This window comes from Pelophylax lessonae (assembly GCF_965119305.1).
Source record: "Pelophylax lessonae genome assembly, chromosome: 11".
In the NCBI taxonomy this organism is placed as follows: domain Eukaryota; kingdom Metazoa; phylum Chordata; class Amphibia; order Anura; family Ranidae; genus Pelophylax; species Pelophylax lessonae.
The window spans coordinates 158,219,436-158,238,516 of NC_138778.1; the positions used below are offsets into that span (position 1 = coordinate 158,219,436).

At 44.1% G+C, this 19,081-nt stretch overlaps 1 protein-coding gene across 1 annotated transcript in view; it reads right to left on the reverse strand.

Annotated features, from left to right (window-relative positions):
- MED24 (mediator complex subunit 24) overlaps positions 1–19,081 on the reverse strand; it is a 217,865-nt gene that overhangs the window by 72,946 nt on the left and 125,838 nt on the right. Inside the window, exons 15-20 of the mRNA XM_082271510.1 lie at positions 17,562–17,599; positions 17,225–17,307; positions 12,348–12,529; positions 12,055–12,154; positions 5,753–5,928; positions 5,409–5,673 (exon numbers count right to left, since the gene is read on the reverse strand). Coding sequence (XP_082127636.1) covers positions 5,409–5,673; positions 5,753–5,928; positions 12,055–12,154; positions 12,348–12,529; positions 17,225–17,307; positions 17,562–17,599 — 844 coding nt within the window. The remainder of the gene's footprint in view (positions 1–5,408; positions 5,674–5,752; positions 5,929–12,054; positions 12,155–12,347; positions 12,530–17,224; positions 17,308–17,561; positions 17,600–19,081) is intronic.

Sequence of the window (19,081 nt, forward strand, 5' to 3'; positions counted from 1 at the left end):
TTAGAGCTTAGGAGAACAGTTCCATTTAATAGCTCATTCTGTCATGCCAGCTTATACCTTAGACGCAACTAAACTCGGTGATAGTAATACAAAACCCTAGGCCACACTCCAGAGCAGTGTTTCTCAACCTTTTTCAGTCAAGGCACCCTTTAAAATTTATAGACAATCTTAAGGCACCCTTTACAATTCTGGACAGTTTTGAGGCGCCCCATTGTAAAATGTAAAAAACTCTTCACATAGATTTACATAATGCAGCAACATCCACGCGTAGGACACCCAACGTTAGAGGTGATTTATTTTTCCAAAGCAAATACACTTTTGCACACTGGTACTGACTAGTATTCCAATGTTTCTCTTCTCCCCCAATTTCTTTCCATCAGTCAGCTAATGTCACCCCAGTGCTGAGGGAGTGGGGTACAGGAGGGTGGAGGCAACAGACATCTTTCTTATTAACTGATGACATCATTGGCTGTTAGGATGCCAGTGTCTAGAAAGGCGTAAGGGTGCATAACAGAAACCGTGGCTTTGTATAACTAAAAGGCAGGCTTGATACATCTGTAGGCTTGTATACAATTTTTGATACATTTTTAGGACATTTTGCCAAGGCACCCCTGAAGAAACCTCAAGGCACCCCAGTGTGCCAGGGCACCATGGTTAAAAAAGGCTGCGGTCCAGGGTTTTGTATTAATGTGGATGAATGGAAAAGGACTTGCTACTTGAGGGACCAGCACCTGGAGCAGAGCCAGAGAGCAGATAGGATGCTATACAGGATGCCTTAAATGGCCCTATATCTTATATGTATGATAAACTCAGCAATACTGGTCTTTGCTTCAATGGCCGGATGAGTGCAAGTATCCTTGCGGATACCTTCTCTCTGGCTTCTTTTAGGCGCTGGTTTTTAGCCATCTTGATTGGCGGGTGCAGGATGACGGAACTCTTGCACATGAGCAGGCGTGCAGTCATCCTGGCACACGGGCACTGTGCCAGAAGGTAGACTGAGCAGTACATGTGTAGCTCAGTGCGCAATCTAAAGACGACTGTGAGCAGGCAAGTATGTATATGTTATTGTAGAACAGACATTGCATGTCTCTTCTGCAATAAAGAGCCTGCCTGCTCATATTTTGTTTAATATTAGACTTGCAGTTGCACAAGATTTTTAATATAGTTGTAAGTAAATGTTAAAAAAAAAAAAAAAAAAAAAAAAAAAAAAAACTGTTGATCCGGTTTGTACTGTCTCTGAGCCCTTCCTTAGTAGGGTGATTGCAAGTCAATGCTGGAGCTAATGGCCACCCTGCTGGGTGAACCACAGGCAGCTGTGCTTTCATTCAGTACGCTGTGATGCGCCCTGCTGTTTGATTCACAACAGCTCTGACCCATTTAGCAGCTGGGACTGAGACTTCCTATAACTGTAACCAACACTTGTGCTGGACAGCTTGGCTTGGTATAAGAAATACAAAAAGAAAAGATCCACTGGCAGAATTAACAGGTAATAAAACAATTTTACAGGGGGGGGGGGGGGGGGGAGGGTATTAAAAAGAAAAAGGCACTGTTCACCAACCTAGTGCATTAGTATGTACATAAACATGGCCTCAGGCAGCGCTGCTCCAGCCATGCCCCTCTGACATGTTTCGCTCTGCTCACTGGTTTAGTGCTTGTGTGTGTGTGTCAGGGGTTGTTAGGTAGGTATTGTATGGGTAGTAGATCTGTCAGTGTGTGTATGGTCTTGTTGTGCTATCGAGAGGTAATTAGAATGTGTTAAGGGACTAGTACAGCCGTGGCCAAAAGTTTTGAGAATGACACAAATATTAATTTTCACAGTCTGCTGCCTTAGTATTTATGATGGCAATTTGCATATACTCCAGAAAGTTATAAAAAGTAATCAGATTAATTGTGAATATTTGCAAAGTCCCCCTTTGCCATGAAAATTAACTTATTCACATAAAAAAAACATTTCCACTGCATTTGTGAAGAAGGCTTCAGGGCTCCCAAGAAAGTCCAGCAAGCACCCGGACCATCTCCTACAGTGCTGTGGGATCGGAGCACCAGCAGTGCAGAGCCTGCTCAGGAATAGCAGCAGGCAGGTGTGACTGCATCTACACGCACAGTGAGGAGAAGACTTTTGGAGGATTGCCTGTTGTCAAGAAGGGGAGCAAAGAAGCCACTTCTCTCCAGGAAAACATCAGGGACAGACTGATATTCTTCAAAAGGTACAGGGATTGGACTGCTGAGGCCCGGGGTAAAGTAATTTTCTCTGATGAATCCCCTTTCCGATTGTTTGGGGCAACTGGAAAAAACCTTGTCCGGAGAAGAAAAGGTGAGCACTACCATCAATCCTGTGACATGCCAACAAAAAAGCATCTGGAGACCATTCATGTGTGGGGTTGCTTATCAGCCAATGAAGTGGGCTCACAGCCATGAATAAAGAATGGTACAAGGTAAGGGGGGGGGAGATTGGCACAATCGGAATGCACAAGCTGCTGCAATAAACTAGATATGGGCAAAATGCAGATGATAAAGTCCAGTGGGATTGCTAAATCACTTTGATGGCTGCAGGCTTTGAAGGGTGAAGTAACCCTGTATGGATCCAAGAAAAAGAGAAGAGAAGACCAAGCGCCAATCTAAATGTAGCAATGCAGTTATTTTAATAGCAATTAAAAGAGTGTTACTCACAAAGGTGCGTAAAAAACAGGCATCTCAAAGCATATGAGGCATCGGGGCAATGTTCATCCAGGGTGTCATTCCGAATCCCTTGTGGAGCTGGCGCTGTGGGGGATCAGATCGCCGCTCATCCCCCACAGACCCAGCTCCACAAGGGATTCGGAATGACACCCTGGATGAACATTGCCCAGATGCCTCATATGCTTTGAGATGCCTGTTTTTTACACACCTTTGGGAGTAACACTCTTAATTGCTATTAAAATAACTGCATTGCTACACTTAGATTGGCGCTTGGTCTTCTCTTCTCTTTTTAAAGAATGGTACAAAAACATCCTCCAAGAGCAACTTCTCCCAACCATCCAAGAACAGTTTGGTGAGGAACAATGCCTTTTCCAGCATGATGGAGCACAAAGTGATAACTAAGTGGCTTGGGGAAAAAACATCAAAATCTTGGTTCCATGGCCAGGAAACTCCCTAGACCTTAATCCAATTGAGAACTTGTGGTCAATCCTCAAGAGGCAGGTGAACAAAAAAAAAAAAAAAATTCTGACAAACTTCAAGGATTGATTATGCAAGAATGGACTGCCATCAGTCAGGATGTTGCTCAGAAATTGACCGACAGCATGCCAGGGCAAATTGCAGAGGTCTTGAAAAAGAAGTCAACACTGAAAATATTGACTCTTTGCATAAACTTAATGTAATTGTCAATAAAAGCCTTTGAAATTTATGAAATGCTTGTAAATTATAATTCAGTATACCATAGTAACATCTGACAAAAACAGCTAAAATCACTGAAGATGCAGACTTTGTGAAAATGATTATTTGGGTCATTCTCGAAACTTTTGGCCACGGCTATATATGGGGAGTTGGAGGTTGGGGGCTGGAGTGAAGCAGATTATGTGAGTGTAAGATCTTATAAGATGCAGTGTGTGCACAGTTATGTTTACGAAGGCTTGGTTACTCATTATTTAGGTTGGACAAGTGTCATATGGTGAATACACCACCTTCCTAGAGGAGGCAGGTTGGTGGGTACAGTTTCCACTTGCTCCATTTGTTATCCAGTGCCTCCTACACTGTCCCCTGCCTCCTTTGTGTGAAAGGGAGTTTGGCCTTTGCACCGCTTCGGGTTGCAACTTATTGGATAATGTAGGGTTCATGCATGCCCAGCACAATAAACAGTTTTGGTAACCTGTATGTGTGATTTAATGTACTTTAATAAGCCTATATGTACTAAGTGCGCTTACCATATACTAGGATGGTCTTTTATTTTTGTAGATGCTCCCGTGGAGTTCCTAAGGAAGCAGTTTTTTACTGCAAAAGATGTTGGACTACATCTACAGGAGTACACAAGCATCCAGTGTTACACTTTTGCATAACCCTTTATGTTTTTACAATGTTTGTTTGCACTTTGTTGATGGTTATGGTCATGTAGATCCATTTCCTTTTTATCTATGGTCATTACAAGAAAAATATAGATTTTACGAATATAGTTTGTGGGTCTGCCCTTAAAGTCTCGATATACACAATATTACCAAAAGTATTGGGACGTCTGCTTTTACATGCACATAAAACTTTAATGGCATCCTAGTTTTAGTCCGTAGAGTTCAATACTGAGTTGACCTACCTTTTGCAGCTATAACAGCTTTAACTCTTCTAGAAAGGCTGTCCACAAGGTTTAAGAGTGTGTCTATCGGGAATATTTGACCATTCTTCCAGAAGCGCATTTGTGAGGTCAGCTCTAACTCATCCCAAAGGAAACCCATCAGGTTGCGGTCAGGAGAGGCAAGTTCCTCTACTCCAAACTTGCTCATCCATGTCCTTGTGGACCTTGCTTTGTGCACTAGTCCAAATCATTTGGTAGAGAGGGATCATGGTGTGGGGTTGTCTTTCAGGGTTTGGACTTGGTCCCTTAGTTCCAGTGAAGGGAACTCTTAAGGCGTCAGCACACCGAGACATTTTGGACAATTTCATACTCCTAACTTTGTGGAAACAGTTTGGGGATGACCCCTTCCTGTTCCAACATGACTGCGAACCAGTGCACAAAGCAAGGTCCATAAAGACATGGATGAGCGAGTTTGGGGTGGAGGAATTGACTGGCCTGCACAGAGTCCTGACCTCAATCAGATAGAACACCTTTGGGATGAATTAGGATGGGGACTGTGAGCCAGACCTTCTCGTCCAACATCAGTGCCTGGCCTCACAAATGTGCTTCTGGAAGAATGGTCAAACGTTCCCATAGACACACTCCTTAACCTTGTGGACAGCCTTTCCAAAAGAGTGGAAGCTGTTATAGCTGCAAAGGGTGGGCCAACTCAATATTGAACCCTACAGACTAAGACTTAGATTCCATTAAAGTTCATGTGTGTGTAAAGGCAGGCACCCCAATACTTTTGGTAATATAGTGTATATATGCATTGGATGTTTCATTTTAGTTTTAGTTGCATCATAGATGCATTTTTTTTTATTTTGCCCATGCTTCCACTTCAGGAATTAGAACTCGTTTTGTAACACCAACAGTTACTCAAACTAAAAGAGGATAAAGCTAAATTAAGTAGCACTTTTACATTTTTAAAGTAAGCCCACATGGTTAAATTTATTATAGAATATTCAGATTCTTGCATATGCACTATGGCTAAGGTTCTCTAACAGCACACAGTAGTCAAATGTTTTACATTCATAGAGAAATATCACTTTTATGTGTATTTTTTTGGTACAAAATGAGTGCCTTTCAACCAACATACTCCCCATACCTTAACTAAGTTGTTGCAGAACCAGTAGACACCTCCCATCTGAAGCAGTGTGTCAAAGATGTGCAACGATCGGATGTCCACCCAGCCCTTTTCTAAAGTAGTAGTGAAGGCTCCATGTAAGACTTCTTTAATCGGCTTCTTTGGGGGCAGCCGGTGAACATATGGCACAGGCTCACTACCCGTTACTGCAAATTTTATCTGTGTGGCTGTCTGCTGAAGGACTTCGGAGCACATGTTCTCCAAGATGGAACTCATTATGATCACTCTAAACAACAGAGAAGATGATCAGTACATTGCAAAGATGCTGAAAAGAATGAAGCCAACAATATAATAAAATAACATACCTTTCGTTGTAAAACTGTAGAATGTTGTCTCCATACATGGGTGTTCCCAGCTGCCGGATCATCTGCAAAGATTTGTCTCGCTCATCTAGACCCAACATCCGGACGTGAGCCACCAGCCAGGCTACAGCACACACTGCGAGGCTGCAAACCTTCCCTTTAATATTATCTGTGATTTTCTGCCATACACAAACCGAGAAGAGATATTAGGGAGAGGATAAAATTATGTGTCCCAATCTCTGCCTATTAGGAGGATGCAAGAAGTAAATGTCCTTATATTTGGAGAAAGTGAGTGTTATATTCTCTAATCTCTGGGTATTAATAGGATGTGGAAGGTAATGCTGTCCATACACTATACGAAAAATCGTTTAAATTTGTTTTCAATAACGAACACCCGGCCATGAGAGCAAACAATTTTGCCATCATCGAATGGCTGAATTTTGAGTAATAAACCGTTCAATGGACATAAATGAATCAGTTTTTACATAGTTACATAGTTAGTGAGGTTGAAAAAAGACATAAGTCCATCCAGTTCAACCTATGATGTGTGTGTGTGTTTGCTTTTAACCGTACATTGTATACCCCTGTATGTTGTGGTCTTTAAGGTGTCCATCCAATAGGTTTTTGAAACTATCAATGCTCCCCGCTGATACGACTGCTTGTGGAAGAGAATTCCACATCCTTACCGCTCTTACAGTGAAGAACCCCTTACGCACTTTAAGGTTAAACCGCCTTTCCTCAAGTTTTAGTGAGTGGCCACGTGTCTTATTGTATCTCCTTTCTCTGAATAGTTTGTTCCTTATGCTAGGGTCGCCAGTACAGTATTTGTACATTGATATCATATCCCCCCTCAATCGTCTCTTCTCCAGAGAGAACAGGTTCAGTGCTTGTAGTCTTTCCTCATAGCTGATGTCCTCCATTCCCCTAATTATTTTTGTTGCCCTTCTCTGGACTTTCTCCAGTTCCAGCACATCCTTCCTGAGGACCGGTGCCCAGAACTGGACAGCATACTCCAGATGTGGCCGGACCAGAGTCTTGTAGAGTGGAAGAATAATCTCTTTATTTCTGGAGTGAATCCCCTTTTTTATACATCCCAGTATTCTGTTGGCTTTGCTTGCGGCGGCTTGGCATTGCATGCCACTGCCAAGCCTGTTGTCTACCAGTACCCCCAGGTCCCTTTCCATCCTAGACTCACCCAGAGGTTCCCCCCCTAGTGAGTAGCTTGCTTTCTGGTTTCTGGGCCCCAAGTGCATTACTTTACATTTTTCTACATTAAATCTCATCTGCCATGTAGTTGCCCACCCCGTTATTTTGTTCAGGTCTGCTTGCAAGATTTCCACATCCTGCATAGAAGATATTGGCATGCCTAATTTAGTATCATCTGCAAATACTGAGATTGTACTAGATATCCCCTCCTCTAGATCATTTATGAATAAATTAAACAGGATTGGTCCCAGGACAGAACCGTGGGGGACCCCACTTTCCACACCCGCCCAGTCCGAGTACTCCCCATTAATCACCACCCTCTGTACTCTCCCCTGGAGCCAGTTCTCTATCCAGGTACTCACCTTATGGTCCATACCTACCTTCCTTAGTTTGTACAGTAAGCGTTTGTGGGGAACGGTGTCAAAGGCCTTTGCAAAGTCCAGATACACCACATCCACAGGCTTACCTTTATCTAAGTGGCAGCTCACTTCATCGTAGAAGGTTAATAGAAGGTCGTAGAAGGTTAATAGATTGGTTTGGCACGAACGATTTTTCATGAATCCATGCTGATTACTACTTATAATACCGTTTTCATTACTAAAGTCTTGTATGTGGTCCCTTATCATCCCCTCCAAAATTTTGCAGACTACTGATGTTAGGCTGACCGGCCTATAGTTACCCGGGATATATCTCGGCCCCTTTTTAAATATTGGTACCATGTTGGCTTTTTTCCAATCAGCTGGCACCATACCCGTCTGTAAACTATCCTTAAAGATCAAGAATAATGGTCTGGCAATCACCTGGCTGAGCTCATTAAGAACCCTTGGGTGCAAGCCATCCGGTCCCGGGGATTTATTTCTGTTAGCCATGGCGGCACTTCCTGAGGTGTATTATTTAGTTCGGCCTTACAAGCGGGGTTCGTGTAGCCCCCCGATTCCTTTGTGAAGACTGAAGAAAAGAAATTATTTAACACTTCCGCCTTTTCTCTGTCCTCTGTGGCCATTTTTACTTTATCATCTTTTATGGGGCCAATGTGCTCTGGCCTCGCTTTCCTACTGTTTATATACTTAAAGAACTTCTTGGGGTTCTTTTTACTCTCCTCCGCTATATGTCTCTCGTGTTCTATTTTAGCCGCCCTGATTTCGTCTTTACATTTCTTATTACACTCTTTGTAGTGCTTAAATGCTGCCAATGACCCCTCAGTCTTGTATTTTTTGAAGGCCTTTTCTTTAGCTCTAATATACATTTTTATGTTGGAGTTTAGCCACCCAGGGTTTAGTTTTGCTCTTTTAAATTTATTTCCCTGTGGAATGCACTGGCCCACCCCCTTGTTAAGTATGCTCTTGAAGCACTCCCATTTTTCCTCCGTGTTCTTTGTTCCCAGGGTTCTATCCCATTTGATATTTTCTAGCAGCGAGCGCAGTTTAGGGAAATTGGCTCTTTTGAAATTCAGTGTCCTTATATTACCCTTGTGTTTCCTATTACTGTAATTAATACTGAAACCAATTGACCTATGGTCACTGTTCCCTAAGTTGTCCCGTATTTCTATATCCGTGAGCAGGTCTGTATTGTTGGTAATCAGTAGGTCAAGTACCGCATTGTTTCTTGTCGGTGCATTCACCATCTGACCCATGAAATTGTCCTGCAAAACATTTAGGAACTGCCGAGCCTTGGCTGAATGCGCGGTTCCTTCTGCCCAGTCTATATCAGGATAATTAAAGTCCCCCATTATAATGACATTTCCCATCCTTGCTGCCAATCCTATCTGTAACATGAGGTCCGCCTCACCCTCCTCCCTCTGGTAGTTTTTAGTTTATTTTTGTGACATATGTCGAGTGCAAACAGTTCGGATGAGAAACACATTAAAATTTCAAATTATCGTTTGTTCGGCAGAAATTTTCCAAACTTGTCCTTTGTTTTGTTTTTTTGGTTCAAAAACGTCACAACCAATTACCGATTTGTGCCCATTTACTGGCCGAAAAACGAACGAACTGTCCAAATGACAGATTGCCCTAATCCCTGTGTTGTAGAAGTGAAAAAAATTTGCTTTGGGATCTTTGTATTACCAGACGGAAAGAGGTACATGTCCTGAGATCTATGTATCAGCAGATGTTAGAAGCAGAAGTATGTATTCTGATAGCTTTGTATGCAAGAAATCTCAGTATTAGCTGGAGGGTAGAGGTTCATGACCAGAGGTTTCTGTATTAGCCAGAGGGGAGAAATGCATAGTCTAAGATTGTTGTATTTGCAGGAAGGGAGAGGTATGTGTCCTAAAGTCTTTTTATTGGCAGGAGGGTAAAAATACAGTATATATCCTGAGATCTTGGTATTTGCAGGAGTAAATAGGTACATGTTTGGAGATCCGTGTATTAGCAGGGAGATAATGGTACGTGGTATGTAATCTTTGTAATAGGAGGGAAGAGGTGTGTGTCCTGAGCTATGTTTATTAGCAGCAGGGGAGAAGTATATGCCCTGAGATCTTTGCATTAACCAGAGGTGAAAGATGCATGTCCTAAGATCTGCGTTTTAGCAGGAATTGAGAAGTATGTGTTCCCAGATCTTTGTATTAACAGGAGGAGAAGTATTTGTCCTGGAATCTTGGTATTAGGAAGAGGGGACAAGTCATCAGATCTTTGCACTATCAGAAGGGAGCAGGTACGTGTCCAGAGATCTTTGAAGTCATAATAGGGGACAAATACACGCCCATAGATCTTTGTATTGGCAAGAGAAGAGATCTACATGTCCATGAATCTATGTATTGGCAAGAGGAAAGAGGTACAGGTCCAGAGGTCTTTGTATTAGTAAAGGGGGGAGAGAGTTTCAAGCCCAGAAATTTGTATTAACAGAAGGGGAAGGTACATGTCCCTATTAGGAGGTGAGTGGTGCAAGTCTTGTGGTCAGGGCATTATGAACAGTATTTTAACCTCCCTGGCGATATTCCCGAGTGTGGCTCGGGGTTAACTTTCAGTACCAAAAGTGGTAACCCTGAGCCACACTCGGGATTACCCTAGAATGTTACTCACCTTCCCTGCGATCCCCCTCCATTCTCACACTCTCTCCCCGCTCTGTGCACGGCCGATTGCCAGCACTTGCCTTCATGTTCTCTTCCCTGCAATCGTTGCGACGCAGGGGGTGGAACCGGCGGCAAATTCAAAAGTGTAAGTACACTAAATCACAGGATACCTAACGGATCACACTGTATCATGCCATTTCACCACAGGATTGCACCTGGTGACTTTTCTAGTGCCCTGCCTGTGCTTTTCCAGTTCTTTGTGCCTGGAAAATAGAGAATGCCCATGGCGTCCAAAAAGCATTCTATTTGCGCAGAAGTGCTTTTAGACGAACTGGAAAACAGCAACAGCGAAACTGAGTTACTTCAAGAACTGAGCGATAGCGATTCGTGGGAAAATTCGTCATCCGGTACGGAAAGTGACGACAGTGACGTTTCTTATGTCTCTTTCTGGCACATAGCTTGCGGAATTTGGGAAGTATATCAAATGATTCTTCAGAATTTCCAATGGAGCGTTGTGCCAGAAAGAGACCTCAGAATCGTCACTGTCGTCACTTTCCGTACCTGATGAAGAATTTTCCCACAAATTGCTTTTGCTCAGTTCTTCAAGTAACTCAGTTTCGCTGTCGCTGTTTTCCAGTTCGTCTAAAAGCACTTCTGCACAAAAAGAACGCTTTTTGGACGCCATGGTCGTTCTCAATTTTCCAGGCACAAAGAACTGGAAAAGCACAGGCAGGACACTGGAAAAGTCACCAGGTGAAATCCTGTGGTGAAATGGCATGATACAGTGTAATCCGTTAGGATCACAACTTTGTATCATGTCATTTAGTGTATTTACATTTATTAAATTGCCGCCGGTTCCACCCCCCTGCGTCGCAACGCTTGCAGGGAAGGGAACCGGAAAAGACAGGTGCCGGCTTTGGCCGAGCACACAGCGGGAGGACGGCAGGGGAGGACGGAGGGGGGAGGATGGCGGGGGATCGCAGGGAAAGGTGAGTTTTAAAATGTAAAACAACAGATTTCCATGCAAAACAATGTACCACTTTTAGCACAGAAATCTGGACATAATCAGACTGCCAGGGAGGTTAAGAAAACCTTAAAGAGGAGTTCCAGTCTGCTGTGAAAAAAAATAAAAGTCAGCAGCTACAAAAACTGTAGCTGCTGACTTTTAAAAATACAGCCACTTACCTGTCCCACGATCCAGTGGTGTGCACATCCCAGCAGGTTTTACCCACTGTATTCGTTCCTCGGCACCTCCATCTTAACTGGCTGTGACAGCTTGTGGCTTTACAGCCGTGTGCCCACTGCGCATCGGAAATGGCCAAGCTGTCTTCTGGGACCTGCCACGCCCAGAAAACCGTGGGGGGGAGAGAACTTCCGCTTCTGATCGCATAGGCAGTCGGAGCAGAAGTGGGAGTGGGTACCTGTCAAAATTGTGTACCCGATCCTCAAAAGTGCCAATTGTGCAAAAAGAGTGAGGGCCGAGTCCTTAAAGCAGAACTTCCCCTTTTGGGTGGAACTCAGCTTATAGACTATAGCTTATATAAATTACGCAATTTTCTTTCCTTCAACCACGGGTAGACGGAAAGAAAATTGCTCAAATCCCCCAACAAAACTGACTATGTTGATGGAGGAATCCCACCTGCCTTGCTATTGTGTTCTGCCAGGGGTAGTGCAGGAAGCCTTCTGCACCTGCAGAATACAATAAGCACTACAGGCGACTATAGCTGTAGGCAGTGATCAGGCAAAAAAAAAAAAAAAACGACAAGTTGGTTGTACTGAAGTCAATCAATAGATCAACTTCAGATCAACCAGTCTGCCCACAGATTGATCAAAATTCGTCTGGTTCCTGCTGAACTGGCCACATTTTTACCAGTCTATGTCCGGATTAGGTCTTGCTTATCCACACCTTTCTCTACATGTGGTACCCCCTGCTGCTCAAACCTGTAACATACTCTTATCAAATGCTCATCAACTACAATTTAGGAAGCAAGGGTAGGTTGGAATATGTTAAAAATGTGTGGTTAAAGACTTGGTATATGTTATAGAAGTGCACAAGATCAAGGAAATTCTAAAGACACATTTATACCTGAATGGCTTCAAATGACAGGACTCCATTCTCCCAGGCATTATGTACCTCCAGGATTGCAGCAGGAATGCTGAGACAAACCTCATGCCACTTTGTCTGACTGTGAACAGTAATAAACATAAAAAGATTACGCAAAGCTCACCATCTACCTTGATTGCAAACACTTATATACAACACAGCTTAAAGCAAAGACTAATTAACAACTGTGAAGGACATTAAAACCTCTGCCGCAGTTTACAAATGTATTTAATAAACCCAGCATGTGGCCAGTCATACAATCAATATATACTTACATTAGCTTCATCTCTGTGGATGTGTTAAGAAGTGCCACTAAGGCTTCTACTTTGGGGATATCAGGATGGCGGAAGCAGGGGTGCTCTGGATTCAAGACTTTGCCCTCTCCTGGCATACAGGTCTGCATCCAACTTTCAAAGAAAGGGGTCTCTGAACCAGTACTTCCATCCGACAGGATCATCTAACATATAAAAAGACACATGTCAATATGCTGGATGTTTAGATGTCTATGGACCGCTTAAAAATGTCAGTAGGTTGCACTTGGCTATAAAAATAAATAAAAACCTGACATTTGACTCATCTGACTTTGAATTTGAAATCACAAGCCTCTCGGGTGCCTAAATCCAGGAATTCATATAGAGGCATATACACTGGAATACACACTAAAACAAAAAGAAAAAAAAAAAAAAAGTCGGCTTGTGGGACTTTATGCCTCTATATGAATCTCTGGAATTAAGCATTTTGTTGATTTATGTTTTTGTATTGCACTGTAAAATCCTTTTCTCTTAGGTTCGTTGACAGATGCAGCTCCATATTCTTCTTGACCATTGGGTTATGCTGCCCCCCTACAGGAGTAGGACACTAGGAAGTAAAAAACGTTACCACGCCTATGGGGCAGTCCCAGAAGGCATACACCCACTCACTCTGCCATAGGATTCAGTTTTGTTGCAAGCAATGTCATAAGTGAAAAACCCCAACCCATATAGAAATAGAGGAGCGGATGCTGCGTTTGTCAATGAAATTCAGAGAAAAGGATTTTATAGTAAGTCAAAAATCCAGTTTTCTCTATTGCTCATTGACAGATGCAGATCCATATTCTTCTTAAATATTGGGAGGTCCCAAAGCAGTATTTGCATGAGGGGTGGGAAAACAACACAGAGAAAGAACATAATTCCCCAAAGGCTAAACTTAGTCAACCTATGGACATGGATCTCATGCCTCATATAAAGTTCCAATCTGTGTTTTATACTGCATCCGCCAAGGGGGTGGAGGTGTATGCTTCTCAGCTGGTCCTTTTCAGTTTGTACCATCGCTACAACATCGCTATTAGAGTTTTGACATATCAGACCAGTCATAGGTGGGAGAGGGTTGGGGGAGATTTGGGCTGCCTCCCTTCCACCTGTCTCCCACCTATCCATTAGCAGCCATTTGCTTCCATTGTGGAGACACTCAAAATAGAAAGTGTTAGGACTGCAGGTAACACAAGGTGCCGTGTAGTGGCCCTGCTGCTTACACATGCATTTGCAAATGCGTGTCAACTAAATCCCTGTTCTTTATTTATATTATGAGACAGGTCTACTTGGTTGGTGGCAGACTGGAGGGTGAGTACATCAGACTGGGGGCTGGCTGACTTCCATGCACCTCTTTTAATCCTTTCAATTTTCAGTTTTTCTGATACAGGGATGGAGACGCTGGGCATTACCTGCTGGTGTCTCACTTAAGTCCCACATAGCCTATATTGTTTAAGTGAAAAACCCCAACCCACTCAGAAATAGAGGAGCGGGTGCTGCGTCTGTCAATGAAATTCAGAGAAAAGGATTTTACAGTAAGTCAAAAATCCAGTTTTCTCTATTGCTCATTGACAGACGCAGATCCATATTCTTCTTAACCATTGAGACGTCCCAAAGCAGTATTTGCACGAGGGGTGGGAAAACAACACAGAGAAATAACTAATTCCCTAAAGGCTAAACTTAGTCAACCTATGGACATGGAGCTCAACCAGGAACAACTGGAGTTCACCTAGAAACAACATACACCCTCAGAGAAAAAAAAATGCTCTTTTAAACACCAGCAGGCAAAACCTTGCGGTCAAAAGAAGCATCCGAGGATGCCAACATTGCAAACTTATATTACTGATGCCTGATGGCAAAAGGCCCAAGAGGCACTCAGCGCCCAGGTAGAATGCGCCTTCACAGGGAAAGGTGGAACCGGACCCTTAAGTGAATACGCCTGTACCACCATCAGCCTGATCCATCTGGATATGTTTGCAGCAGACCCAGCCAATCTCTTAGGAGGTCCTTCTGTGAGGACAAAAGGAGAGTCTGATTTCCTGAAAAACTCAGTAACTGCCAGCACACACTAATTGCCGAACCACATCAAAGAATGCAAGGCAATTTCCTTGGGATGCTTGGGCTTAGGACAGAGTGAAGGCAGCACCATGTTTTCATTCAATGGAAAGGGGGAGATCTGAGCCTTTTTAGAAGTCTGGTCCGCAGAACAGCTTTTTAGCCACACCATGCGTAGAGTACCTTTGCAGCTTTAAGGGGATCTGCGGGCCCCGAGGGGACCGGCGCCCCCCATGTTAAAAAATTTCTGCACCGATACAATCAGTGCATCCACCAGTGCCCTTGCATGTGCAGTAAAAAAAAAAGGAATCATCCTCACCGCAGAGCACCCGAAGTGTGTGGACGCAGACCCAGAAGTCGCTATATGCTAAGCTCACCCTGAGAACATAACAAGCAGGGGAGGTCGATGACCACAGTCCTGCAAGGAGACGCCAGCTAAAGTTCCACAAAAAGACCCCTATTAGACCTAAGGGTCGCCCACAGTAAATGACATAAAAGGACATAGCCCTCTATAAAGGGGAAGAGGGGCCCGCCGTGACTTAGACGCGCAGGCAGAGTACTCCAACACAACAATGCCCCCAGAGCGTCCCCCGGTTCAAGGCAGTCCATATGGCCAGCCCCCTGTGGGGGGGAGGGGTGGATTCCCATTCGCTGCTCTATCACCCCAGTCAGCAGCTCAAACAGCCTGGTGAACAGCTCTGTCAGCTGTTCATGAGTAGGCCGCAAAGCCGCGTCCTAAATTTGGGGCCCGATCCGGTCGCGAGTCAGCCTTCAGCTCAATCAGCAGCTCGGTTAGGAGCTCGGAAAGCCTGGTCAGTCACTCAGACAGCCAGCTCCATCAGCCGCGAGTAGGCCGCAAGTCGTGGCCTAAATTTTTGGCCCGATCTGGCTGCGTGAGGCATCCGCCAGTTAGCTTGGTCAGGCACCTCATCTCGGTCAGGTACCTGGACAGCCGCAAGTAGGCCGCAAAGCCGCGGACTAAATTTTCGACCCAACCCAGACACCTGAGGCGCAGACCCGCAGATGAAGAAACATCCACTCCCCCCCCCCCCCAAGCATATAACCACCGCAGGGAGCCCAAAGGGAAATCCCCGGCCCAGTCACTAACCCCCAGGGTGCCGGGAACTTGCTCAAAGACCCCCCATGTGCGATTCGGACAGCCCGGTCAGCAACAACCGCATCCATCCCCCTTACTGGAGCAAGTGGCAAGTTCAACTCCTACCTAACCCTGGGAGAGGGGTGGGGGTGGCATGGGGGTAGTTTGGGTCCAAAAGACCACCGTGACTGTTAGAGGAGCTGGGGGAAAAGGAAGGGAACCCGGGGGGTCCGACCATCCAAAGGAGGGGCCCACATCCACCCCGAGACTGCAAGAGCTATGGGGGGGGGGACACTACTCACCATACCAACGACAACCGGGTGGGTACCACTCCGGACAGACTACCTCTCCACTCGTGGTGGGGGTGTTGACGGCCAAGGGGAACGCTGCGATTCAGGCCAAACCAGGTCATGTGCGTCCCGGCAAGGTGTTTCACTCGCGGACCAGCACCTGTCCATTGGGGCTCTGTTGTGGCAAGGCCTAGCGTGGGGCTATAACCTGCACACGCTCGCTGGCCGGACTGGGAGACCTTAAGGATCTAGGATATCCAGTCTGGCTGCTGATTGCAGTTCTTTCAGGAACATAACTAGCTAAAAATAAAATGTTTTTAAATTTTAACAAAGGTTCCCTTTAAAATTAAAAAACAAGCCGAAGTCCCAGCCGGGAACTAGGTCCTACTCCTAAACTAGGCAGAAACAAACTGAATCCTATAGCAGAGTAAGTGGGTATATGCCTTCAGGGACTGCCCCATAGGCGTGGTAATATTTTTTTCCTGTCTAGTGTCCTACTCCTGTAGGGGGCAGCATAACCCAATGGTTAAGAAGAATATGGAGCTGCGTCTGTCAATGAACAGTAGAGAAAAAAAAATTGATATCCCGTTCCTTTAACCAGTTACGGACCGCCCGCCACAGTTATACTGCAGCAGGCAACTCCTCCTGCCCGAACTGACGTAGGGGTGCGGTGGCCGATGGCTCCCGCTGCTGCCTCTGTCTCCTAGGAGGAGAGGAACACAGATGAGAGCAGATGCACACAGTGCTGGATCGAGATTGGACTCTGTTAGGTATGTAAAGGAATGAGGGGACGATACTACTATTGAGACATTTTTTTACCTTAATGCAGGTAATGCATTAAGGTAAAAAAAATCTTGCCTTTACAACCACTTTAAATGCAAACCTGTGCTTTGACCATGCAGAAGAAATTTCTAAGTATGGAGTAGTGTGTGACCATGGGTAAACTGATGAAAATCTCTGAGCTTACAGGTCCTTTCCCAACTCCCAGCAGCAGAACTGAGTGGGCAGGAAATTAAGGAAAGGGGAATATGTGCCACTGGGGTGGAGGCTTTAAAGCAGAACTCCAGGCAAACATGTATATACAAAAATGCAGTGAATATAAAGGGAGTGGATATACCTGACCAATAATTTGTATTTCTATTGATTCAGTTCTGAGATGTACTCAGCTCTAAAACTTAGCACATCAAGAATTACACCACTTTCTATATTTTAGTAATGAATACACTGTTGGCACCACCCTACCCCTAGCATGCTGACCGGACAAGGAAAAGAGCAGCAGATGACTGATTAAGTCATTCACCTGCTCAATCTGCTCTGATCTCCTGTCATCTTGCATTTTCAAGCAGCTGACCTGGCTGGTGCTTTGCAATACCCCTCCCTCACCTAGACATGAATAAAAATATGACCATGAATAAAAGATCTACCTCAGAGCCATAGGTCTGTGCTACATGACACAGCATCAAGAAGGAGATATCAAATAACAGGGCGCGGGTGGATGCAGCTTTTGCTGTAGGAAAAAAATGGAAATATTAGTTTCAAGGGTTAAATATATGCCAAATGGCAACTCAGGGGTCATCTGATTTTCAATTAAAGCTACTAAGCATGGCCATCAATTACACAACATATTAAATACGGTAGTACTGTGAATAAGATCTACCGAAGACACAACATAAGACAGACCGGTAGGGGAAAACTTGCTTCTTACAACTAGATTGTATGACACATTTAAATATACAAAAAAAAAAAAAAAATGGAACTTACAGCTTTCGGTACCGATGTGTCGCGTAAACTCATTAAGTCTGGGAAAAAAAAAATAATTTTAGTAAATGCAATGTGCTCCATTACATCTATCTTATAAAATATTTCAAAATAATTACTTCTCCCTTTGAGATTTTCCAAGCTGATCTAAGCTGGTTTGCGGAAAAATATATCACAATTTAAAAAGCTCAACAGCTCAGTCTTCAATGAGTTGTAAAGGCAGAATGTTTTTAATCCTAATCCATTCTATGCATTAGGATTTAAAAAAACTTTCTGTGTGCAGCAGCCCCCCCACACTTACCAGAGGTCTCTCTCTGTCCAGCGATGTCCACGAGTGTCTTAGGCATCCAAGATTCTCCATCCTGATTGGCTGAGACACAGCAGCAACGCCAGTGGCTGCCACTGCTATCAAAGTCAGCCAGCCAATCATGGGAGAGAGGGGGCCAGGCCGGGTCGGGGCTCCATGTCTGAATGAACACAGGGATCTGGGACTCGGCTCAGGTGCCAACATAGCTTGCTGTGGGGTCACTGAACAGAAGGGCCAGGAGAGCAGAAGAGGGACCTGAGAAGAGGAGGATCTGGGCTGCTCTGTGCGAAACCACAGTATAACATGTTGGTTATTTTTATAGGAGAAAAAAAAAAAAAACAAGAAGAAGCACAATGGGCCAGTGTAAAGACATACAAAGAATTTAAGGGGGTGTATTTTTCTTCAGCTTTTGTTGCGCTAAAGTTGCCGATAATGGCGGACAACAAATTCATATTAATAATTAAAAATTAGAATATATATATATTTTTTTTTTTTTTTAAACTGTCATTTTCGGTTTTGGCAAAGTGCATCCTGAATTTTTGGGTTTGGCTCCAAAATTTCCATTCGGTGCACCTCATATATTTACGCCCACATGTGTGACTCTAAAGTCACATGGGCTGCTCAGATGTGATAGGGAGGAAATGCTCAGCATGGAAACACTGAAAACTGAGCATGTGTAGAGCTGCCAACACTGCTCTCTAAATCCTTAGCTGAATTGGGGGCTTGAACAGAAGGGGGAGATAAAGAGCAGCAGGATCAACCAGGCTTTTTGCAGAATACAGTAAATAAATCTCCTAGTGACGGAGTCAGTATGAACAGCATGTAATAATGGGATTTTTGACTTACCGTAAAAATCCATTTCTCTGATGTTCATTGATGGACACAGCTTCAGATCTTCATAATCATTATACTGCCCCCTACAGGACTAGGACATTAGAAAGAAAAAAAGTCTGGCTACGCTCATGGGCAGTCCCAGGGGGTATACTCCCTCTCTCTGCTATAGGCACTTAGTTAAGTTACAAGCAGTGTCAGAAGAATTACAACTCCACAGAGAGGTGGGTGCTGTGTCGGTCAATAAACATCAGAGAAATGGATTTTACGATAAGTCAAAAATCCAATTTTCTCTTTCATTCATTGACGGACACCGCTTCAGATCTTCATAACCGTTGGGACATCCCAAAGCAGTGTTAAACATGAAGGGTGGGAACAGCAAAAA